The sequence below is a fragment of the Phoxinus phoxinus genome, assembly GCF_949152265.1.
Source record: "Phoxinus phoxinus genome assembly, chromosome: 2".
Taxonomy (NCBI): domain Eukaryota; kingdom Metazoa; phylum Chordata; class Actinopteri; order Cypriniformes; family Leuciscidae; genus Phoxinus; species Phoxinus phoxinus.
Window position 1 is genome coordinate 23937964 of NC_136877.1, and position 9608 is coordinate 23947571.

Sequence of the window (9608 nt, forward strand, 5' to 3'; positions counted from 1 at the left end):
TTTTGGGAGAGGCCTTTATGAAAGCTAAGATAGTTAAGTTCTGTGTGCTAGAGATGACACAGGGACCATCAGCTCCTGGTCTGCTTCAAAGCAGACACCCTTATTCCCAGAAAGAGGAGGGAAGGAGAGAGGGTGGGACTGGAGCTCTTGTAAAATGACAATATAATAAAGATTAATATGTTACTTTGTCATCCTGATGGTCTCTAAACTTGCCTGAAATAAGGTTGAAATCACTCAAAAGCAAATCTTGCTCCTTTAGAGAGTTTCTGTATTGGTGCGTTTCTGACCAATGAGCGAAACATTGAACAAATGTCTCAATTTGTAATTGTTTCACAAATAAGAAATAGTAGAATCTGTAGTGATGATGTGCTGCTCATAATGTAGTGCATATCATGTGTTTACTTGCCAGAAAGTGTGTATGTACTGTAATACAGTGAGTCATTTTGAAAGTCATTGTTCTTTGATTTATGACACTAAAAAAAGAGGTTAATGTTGTCATACTCACCAGAGGGGTCATTTCTTTTCATGCTGCTGGTGCCACTGCCTCCTCCATTGGAGCCACCGCCAAGGCCTCCGTTGAAGGCTGCAAGGTTCTCTGAACTGTAGGCCCGCAGGACAGATAGCATGTTCATCTGATGCTCCAAGTGGGCCTGGTCAGGCTTTACCAGGCCAGGTGGACCAGCGCTTGAGGAGAGAAGACCCAGGCTTGCCTGCTGTTGCTGCCACTGCCTCTCAGGGGTGGAAGGCTGAGGAGGAGAAAGCCCAGAGCTTTGGGGGCCCATATTTAGCTTGCATCTTTGGATGTCCTTCCCTGACAATGGAGATTCAGGAAGCATTTGCATGGATCCATGATCCTCCTCCTCAGCATCACCCATCTCCATCTCCTCTTCTTCTCCAGGCTCCTCTTCATCATCTGAACGCATGTGCCTCTCTGTAGCAGTGAGGTTGGGCAACGATTTATCACGACTCACTTCATCTTCTTCAGACTGGCCACCATGTTCCTCAGAAGCCTCTATCTCGCTGCAAGATGCCTTGTCGGATAGGTCGTCCAGAGGGCCTTGACCACCCATATCATTCAGCTGAATTTGCTGCTGGTCCAGGAACCCAACCGGCCCTCTAGCAGAGCCATCATACACAGGACCAAAGGGCTTGTAGAAGTCACTGGAGAATGCTCCAATAGCGGCTCCATGCGGGGGCTGCTCCAGATGGTTGGACCAGCCTGCTTGTCCCTTCAGATCCCCAGACTCAGTCTCTCTGTCCCTGGACAGGGATCCCTCATGGTGATGAAGGCCTGGTGGTAAAGGAGCCAAGCCAGCAGATTTGCCAGCATGAGAATGCTCTCCCAGTAAATGCTCCTTAGTATCTTTGCCTGGGCCACACTTCCCTTTACCTAGGTGGTTGGCTTGGAGGTGGAGGGCCATCAGCTCCACAGAGGCAGTTGTGAAGGAGCAGAAGAGGCAGCCATGCCAGGCGACATTGTCCTGGATGGTGATGGAGGCTCCAGGGAGGGTCCCCGCATCAGGTCTAACGGACAAATCCAGAGGCTCATACTGGGAGCGGCCACCCTCAGCTGGTTTGACATCATTGGTGGGATTCTCATCCTGGTTGGCCTCACTAGCTCTTTTGTTCTTGGCCTCGGCAATCTCCTGGCTAAAGTGCTGGCCATGCAGCTGACTCTCTCTCATCTCTTTCTCTTTCTTCATGGAGTTGAGGACAAAGCTGTCCATGAAAGCCTGCAGGGAGCCCTGGAAGTTGACTCCATTTCCCACCATACTCTGGTAGGCCCGGCCCAGGTCGGAGAAGCTGGCAGGACTGTCCCCTGCAGAGACTGGTCCCTCAGGATTCTTTATGTTATCTGTGGTGGGCTCAGGCCCCGGTCCGTGGCGATCGCGTTCCCTTTCACGGTCTCTGTCTCTGGGAGAGAGCATTCCTGGTGGAGCCCACTGGTGTGGGAGCAATTGACCCCCTCTGAAGTCAAGACCAGAGGGCATCATGCCTTTGAACACACCGCGAAGGACATCAGGACGAGCAAAGACCCCACTGCCGCTGCTGTTCTTGCCATGGTCATCCTTGTGTTCAGAAGTTGGAGGGTGGTTGGCTGAGGGGCCGCTTCCATTCTGTCGCTCACGGTGATGGCGCTCCAGGTGGTACTTCAGAGAAGCTGACTGAGTGCCTGCATAGTCACAATGAGGGCACCTGTAGGGCTTTTCACCTACAGTGAGAGTGATAGAAAGAAACAAAGAGAGACAGGAGCTGATGTCAGTACAGCAACAATAATATAGGTGCCAACAAGCTCAGCAGGAACTCTAGGCTTGTTCCACCTGTCAGAAGAAGAGCAAAATGAAAAACAACATGTAAATATTTGACAGGAATCATGTCAGGGATTACGTCAAGCCTCTCTAAATCTCACATTCTGCAGCGTTCGACCACATTTATCACTTAGTAAACAGTCCATCAGCCTTTTTGAGAGGAGGGAGGAGTTTCAATACGGGTCGATCCAGCTCAATCCAGCTCCTAGGAGTGAGCCATCACTCACGTCAGCGCCATAAAAAACATATCACCATATGGTGCCTTCAGTCCACTACAGAGATCATATTTTCAACTGACAACAAAACTGTCTGGATGTTATCTCTGTTCACATGGGGAACTGCAGGCTTGTGGTGCTGCTGGTTGCTGCTGTCTCTCTCGCTCTCTCACTGTCTGTCTCTCTTCTGGCCTTGTCTGCTGTCAAGTCTCTACCTTGGTGGTTGAGCTTTTCTGTGGACATTCTCTATTTGCAGTTTATCATTGTGAGGATAAATCAAGACCCGCAGAAGCTTTTCATTCCCCCCGGAGGACAACTGTGACCCCTCAGTCAAAATGCACCAAATAAAAGGCCCTCATTTGAGGGTGAAGATAGTCTAAATGATATAAACACGCCATATGTGGTGCACATGAGCATTCCTCATAAGGAAGCCTCACACTGTGGATTACAAAATGCTAACCAGCATGAAATGTACTGTAAAAGAAGGCATGCAGGCAGTTTAGAAACACATGCAAATGTACAAGAATTCTTGTTAAAAGCGAAAAGGGAGCAGCATTTAACAAGAGAAAGAGTTTAAATTGCATTTGCATGATCCAATCAATATCGATATAAAATACTTTCTGACAACAATTAGAATAGGCTGGGAATGAAAGCTAGATTTATAAGATCAATAAGCAATAAACTAAATGCAAGGTTTGATTTTTGAGACCCTGTAATGTTTCAGGAATGAAGTGATGTTGTGCGAGGTGGAAAAAAGACAGTGAGGGAGGGAGTTTCGAGAGATATGGGAAAATGAAAATAAAAGCATGTTTGTCAATGTGTGTGTGTGTGTGGCTATAAACGCTTAGATTATACACATGGAAAACATTTTTTAACCCAGAAAAAATGTTGCATTGTTACGCAAGACTGAATTGAATGATTTAAGTCTGGCTCTGTAGTAAATCATGGATATAATTAGCAAATGGCATAGTGCTCAAGTAATTTATCATTATTTGGAGGGCGCCATTCCAGAAAAAGAATGGAAGATCTGCAGACCCACTGCACAGCTTCCTAAATAAAGGATTGCAAACAAAAACTCAATACTATATTGATAAGGAACAAATATACAGAGGGACATATAGTGAAGGGCATGGGGGAGAAAAAAAAGAAAGGAGTAGAGGGCTGTCTTTTGTTCTTTTACACAAGAGTGTTTGAAGCGCATATTCAAAAGGCATCATACAAGATGAGCTTTTAACCCAATAAGTGCTTATCCTCTGAGCAGGATAACAGAGGCTTGGTGTGATTCAATAAGGAAACGTCCTTGATGCAAATGATCATTTTCAGTTCCTTTAACTGGAAGGAATGATATTCTGTACCCAAAATTAGAGTACAATTAGAGTGATCTGCTTTTCTCCACCCCATCTTGGGCGTCTGCTCATGAAAATACTGATAACATCTACATTTATTTGAATAAAAAAACATATTAGGACAAATATTATGCTAATAAATTATGAAATGCTAAAACTACAATTCAGACCAATCGAGATAGGCCTATTATGCATATATATATATTTTTTTTTGAAACGTGAACACTATCCTGGTTGTATGTTTATGTGAGTGTGTGTTCAAATGCCTGTGTAAGTCTCTGTGCGTGTGGCATGTTCTTTGTGCACCATTTGGGCTCAGTAAGACATCTGCTCCATCATACGTCAGGGGCATGTGTGACATCTGGGGAATATACTGTATCCTGCCTTGCAACATTACACACAATTTACTGCTAAAGGTCATTATGTACCCGTTAATCCACTTTTAATTGATATCCACACAAACAACACAACCTCGGGGAAACAAAATGGATCGCCAAGGCAGAGAGGTAAAGAGATTATTATTTTTCATCTTTTGAAATGAGAGAGTGCAAAACTCTCTCAAAAAAGTTTCCAAAGCTCACTCTTATGGCTGATGGACTGTGTTAATAAAAATAGAGAGGAAAAAATACATATCAAATTGCCATCTGGTATAGTGTGACAGGCTTTATATAAATTACAGAGACCTCTCACTGTGAGCTGTACATATCCATTATCATTTCGCAAGTTCACTTCTAACAAAGAGCGTTCGGTCTCAACACTTGAGGAAGTCCAGCGCAAACTGATTTCATATGGATTTGTGTGATTTGTCATGACTCCATAGTAACAGTTCAGAATAAACACCCACAGCCTTTACAGAAGTGCAATTAAAATAGTTAATAGATATGACATACTTTAAGATGAATTTCCATATGGCTTTACAGAATGGTGAAAGACAGCCTGCATTCCACAGGGGGATAGAAAGAGAGAGAGAGATTGACTGCACTGGAAAAATAGATGTGTGTTTTTTTCTTCCTTAAGCTATGCTTTATCTATGCCAAATGTAGAAACAAGAATGTCAAGGTGTTCGAGTTCTCAAGCCCTCCACGTAGTACCCACAACTTCTATTTACATTTTAAATTACCCTTTACTGTATGGCCCATTACTTCAATCCTTCCATTCATATTAAAGACTTTTAGAGATCTAATTCACCATGTAGTAAGCAAATAAGCATTACCAGAGAGAACAAAAATAAAAATAAAAAAAGAACATAACGAAACCGCAAAACCATGCACCAGGCAAAAACTCGGTGGTGCAACCATCAAAATTCCTACAGGGAGTCTGATGAGTGACCTTTGTAATTTACAATGCTTATGGTTTGGAACAGTAGCAACTGACCACAGACCTGAATTGAATCGCTCTCTCTCCCTCTTCAAAGTAAACCTTCAAAATGTTGTTCGATACAACCATAAACCTCCATCCAGCCGTGTGAGCCAACTCTCTTCGGTTCAATCCAAGTCTTGCTCAAGATGCATAATGGCTCCCAATCACCAAGGTGAACTCGCACGGCCGATGCCTGTCTGTCCTCTGTCTCTCTTCAAACAAAGGTGATTTCGTCTGGCATGTTGGTTCTCCTATAGCCTCAAGTTATGCGTAGCCATTGTCAGGAGCAAGGACCTTTTTATTTTTTATCTACAGCTGCTTACTGCTAAATACTGCCTTGTCCAGAAGGGGACAATCTGTGTCTCTAATTGCTGTCACTGAAGCCTAGATTCATTATGTGACTTTCCCATTAAAATGTGAGCATTAATTTGTATAATGAAATATCACCCACTGCAGTGTTCATTAGCTGTGGCCCCACACTATACGCTGCACAATGTTAGCTACCTAGAAAACTGTGCTTAATTTCACTAATGGATATTTTCCCGCTCACTGTTGGAGAGGAAATTAATACTGTAACATTAGCTCTTTAACTTTTGGAGAAATTTAAATTCACTTCATTCCTTTCAAGCCGACGTTAGAGAGTCATTAATCTAACATTGTGTCGCACAATGCCCTGGCCTCCTCAGTAAGCAACGCCATTGTGATGGGATAACGGAATCGGGATTGAGGCCCGCTTTGTGTCATCCGCATGTCTGATTGCTTTAAATCAAGGCAGGATATTTGTTTAATGTCAATGCCGTAGTTTCAGCCTGATTGGAAGGGCCTGTTGTTCCTGTAAATTATTTGAGCAGAGCAACCCGAGACCTGCGCCGTATCTCAGACGTCTGTCAGCCAGGAATCTTTATGACAAACCTATAACCGATCAGCAAAGAGTCACACATCTTGCAAGTACATCAAGGCTCGTGTAAATTGCTGCATCGACAGAAAGTGAAGCGTCTGTGTGTAAACGCGCTCTGGCCACACCGCACACACGTGGGCCATATCCCGGCGAGCGGAGTGAGTGAGTTAACGGAGGCTTGGGACGAGGGCCTCTGTTTCCTCTCGGCTGAAATACAGCCCTACTGGGGACCCTTACCCCCTGCTCTGAGCAGGCATAACTCAACCTCCCTCAGCCAGAAACATATTTCCCCACTCCATCCGCGACTCTCCTGCTAGGAGGACATAACCAGCCTGTCCAAAGCCTTAACCCCTCTGTTTAAAGAAAATTTAAACACTTTACTGTGACTGCCTGTCATTACATGTATGTTTGACACTCTTGTATGTGCAGCATTATCTAGCCATATGCTGCATAACGGTTTAAAGATGTCTTTCTTCGAGTCATTTCAATGGAAATCACTCTTTCCAACTGCCTCACAGTCCATATTAGATAATAACAAATGCAGATGACAGCGATCTGCAGACTTCATATGAGTACTGTATTGAAAATGAATACTATTTCCTGAGCTACTGTTATAACAGAAGATGAAAATACTGCTGGCTAACAGAGTTACACATCAGCTCCATTGTTAAGCATGCCTTATAATCAACCTTAATGCTCCAGAATACCGCAGCTATGTGCTTCTTATTAAATGGGACAAATACCATCTGGGTGGTCTCGGCTCGTCCTTGCATGCACATACCAAAAATAAAAAAATAGCAACCATTGATTCCCTGCGCTGCGAGTGATTTCGGTTTACATTTAAGGAAAGAAGCGTAATATGTCAAAAGATTGGAAACGTTACAATTTTTTATGTTTTTGAAAGAAGTCTCTCATGCTTACGAAGGCTGCATTTATTTAATACAAAATACAGCAATATTGTGAAATACTATTACAGTTTAAAATAGTTGTTTTCTATTTAAATGAGTGTAAACATTTAATCTATTCCTGTGATGGCAAAGCTGGATTTTCAGCATCATTACTCCAGTCTTCAGTGTCACATGATCCTTCAGAAATCATTCTAATATGATGATTTGCTGCTCAAGAAACATTTATTATTATTATGATAAATTTAGCTGCTTAACCTATTTTGTCTGTAAGACATTTATAATGTTACAAATGATTTATATTTTAATAAATGCTTTGATAAATGTAATACATACATTTAATGAATGCAAATAAATGATGTTCAATTAACTTTCTATTCATCCTGAAAAATCACAAAAGTATCACCATTTCCACAAAACTGTTAAGCAGCACAACTGTTTTCAACATTGCTAACAACAATAAGAAATGTTACCCGAGCGTCAAATAGCATTCATTTCATTATTTATTTATAAAGCACTGTACAGGTCATTATACTCAAATAAAAACACAACAGATTACAATCTATAAAATAAAAAACAAAACGAAGTAATTAATTAAAAACAAAACATTAAGAAAATATATGTTAAGCTTTGATTTAAAAATGAAGACTGATGGCACCGATCGGATCAATATAAGAATGATTTCTGAAGGATCATGTGACACTGAAGACTGGAGTAATAATGCTGAAAATTAAATTTTGATGCTTAAAATGATTGAAAATGTAAAATATATGTATAAAAAAAACCTGTTATTTTAATCTCTAATAATATTTTGCAATATTACTGTTTTTACTGTATTTTAGATTAAATAAATGCAGCCTTGGTGATAACTGGAGACTTATTTCAAAAACATTAAACAATACATAACTTTATTCAAAGTTATTCAAAAACATTTTAAAAAAGACAGATAGGCTACTGTATTAACATTTACAATTTAAATTAACAGAGGAATTAGAAAATGTACTCAATAATAATATTCATAATGTGTGTTTTAGAAGTATTAAGAGTAAATCTTAAAAAAAAGTTTATTTTTGTTATTATTACTTTTGTTGTTTCTTCTATAATTTTTATTTATTATTCACGTATTAAAAGGCTGTCATTTTTTTTACTCTCGTACACATAAACAGAGAAAGCAGTGTGCTGAATCTAAGGTGACCTCTGAGTGCTTATCCTGGTTATCCTGCATGTTAACTAGGCCGGCTGTGCCTGCTAGTGAGCCTCAGCCTTGCTCTTGGGTGGAACAGCAGCGGGGTCTCCTGACAGCCACTGGACCAGCACTGCTCACATCATTACTCTGCTGGGCTGGGACGTCCTCCCTCACATACCTGAAGTTCATTTATGGGCTCAGGTTCTAAAGTGGGCTGTGTAAAATGTGCATTATTTTACGCCAGGAAAAACTACATGTTTTTCATATAGTGACATACTACTACATGTATGTCACTATATACATGTGAAATGATAAAATGCAGTAAATTTGCTTCACGGACTTTGGACTTCTCGCTCACCTGTGTGTATTCTTAGGTGGACCTTCAGATGGTGGGAGGTGCGGAAAGTTTTCCCACAGTAGGGGCAGTCCTTTATGCTTGAACCCACACTCCTGTCCCGGTGCTGGGTAGTGGGGGGCTGGACAGCACTCACAGGTTTCGCCATCTCATCCCCGACATCTAAGAAACAGAGAAACAGAGGAAGACAGAAGTCAACGACTGTTCCGTTTCACTTCAAACCAGCAACATGCCAGAGAGTTTTTTCCCCGTCTTGTTTCTTCTGTTGTTCTTCATCCTTTCAGGTTTTGCCACCCAAATCTGCTAACGCCACACAAAGTCAAACACATCAATGAGTTGATATGCACCTCTTTTCCCCCTCCCCACCCTCCGCAACCTGACAGAATGCTGACAGTTCAGAAGCTTTCTTTAGAGATATCACCCCGACCCCCACCCAAGTACACTCACGTCCCAACGTTTTATCCAACCTCTCATCATCTGTAGTGGGAAGCATATGGCAGATTGTGTTGAAATGAACAATGCAAAGGGGAAAAAAAGAGGAAACAGCCATGTCAGCAACAGGGTCTTCGTTTCACCGTGGCGCCCTGGTTTTGACAGGTGACGTCGGCGGGGAGCTTGATGGGAAACAGTGATAACGAAGGGCCTCTCTGATTGAGCAATTGTCACACCAATAATGTCTAAGAGTGTCAACAAGTCCACACTTGGAGATAATTAGTCACTATGCTTATATGTGAGATGTCAGCAGTGTTACACCGTGGTGAGTTACAGGGGGATCTCATATTGTGTGAAGCATTTGACACTCCGGTTAAGTTAATGTGATACAAGACCAGGTCAGGTCCTTTGAGAAGTTACAGTTGCCTATAGACATTTTCCCACCATGTGCATTTATTTTAACTTTATTTATTCATTTATTTTGTAATTATTATTTTTTTTATTTACTCTGTAGCCCCCCAAATTAATTCATAAAAAAAAAAAAAAAAATACAACTTAAAATAATCACTCAAAATAATATAATATAAAACCTGAACCAGGTCA

The 9608-nt window shown here is 41.6% G+C and overlaps 1 protein-coding gene across 1 annotated transcript in view; it reads right to left on the reverse strand.

Moving 5' to 3' along the window:
• Positions 1-9066, reverse strand: part of znf536 (zinc finger protein 536) — a gene marked incomplete at its 5' end in the record, with an annotated part of 64027 nt that extends 54961 nt beyond the window's left edge. Inside the window, 3 exons of the mRNA XM_079592380.1 lie at positions 506-2212; positions 8577-8735; positions 9021-9066. Of these exons, the coding sequence (XP_079448506.1) occupies positions 506-2212; positions 8577-8735; positions 9021-9066 (1912 nt within the window). The remainder of the gene's footprint in view (positions 1-505; positions 2213-8576; positions 8736-9020) is intronic.
• Between the last annotated feature and the right edge of the window lie 542 nt (positions 9067-9608).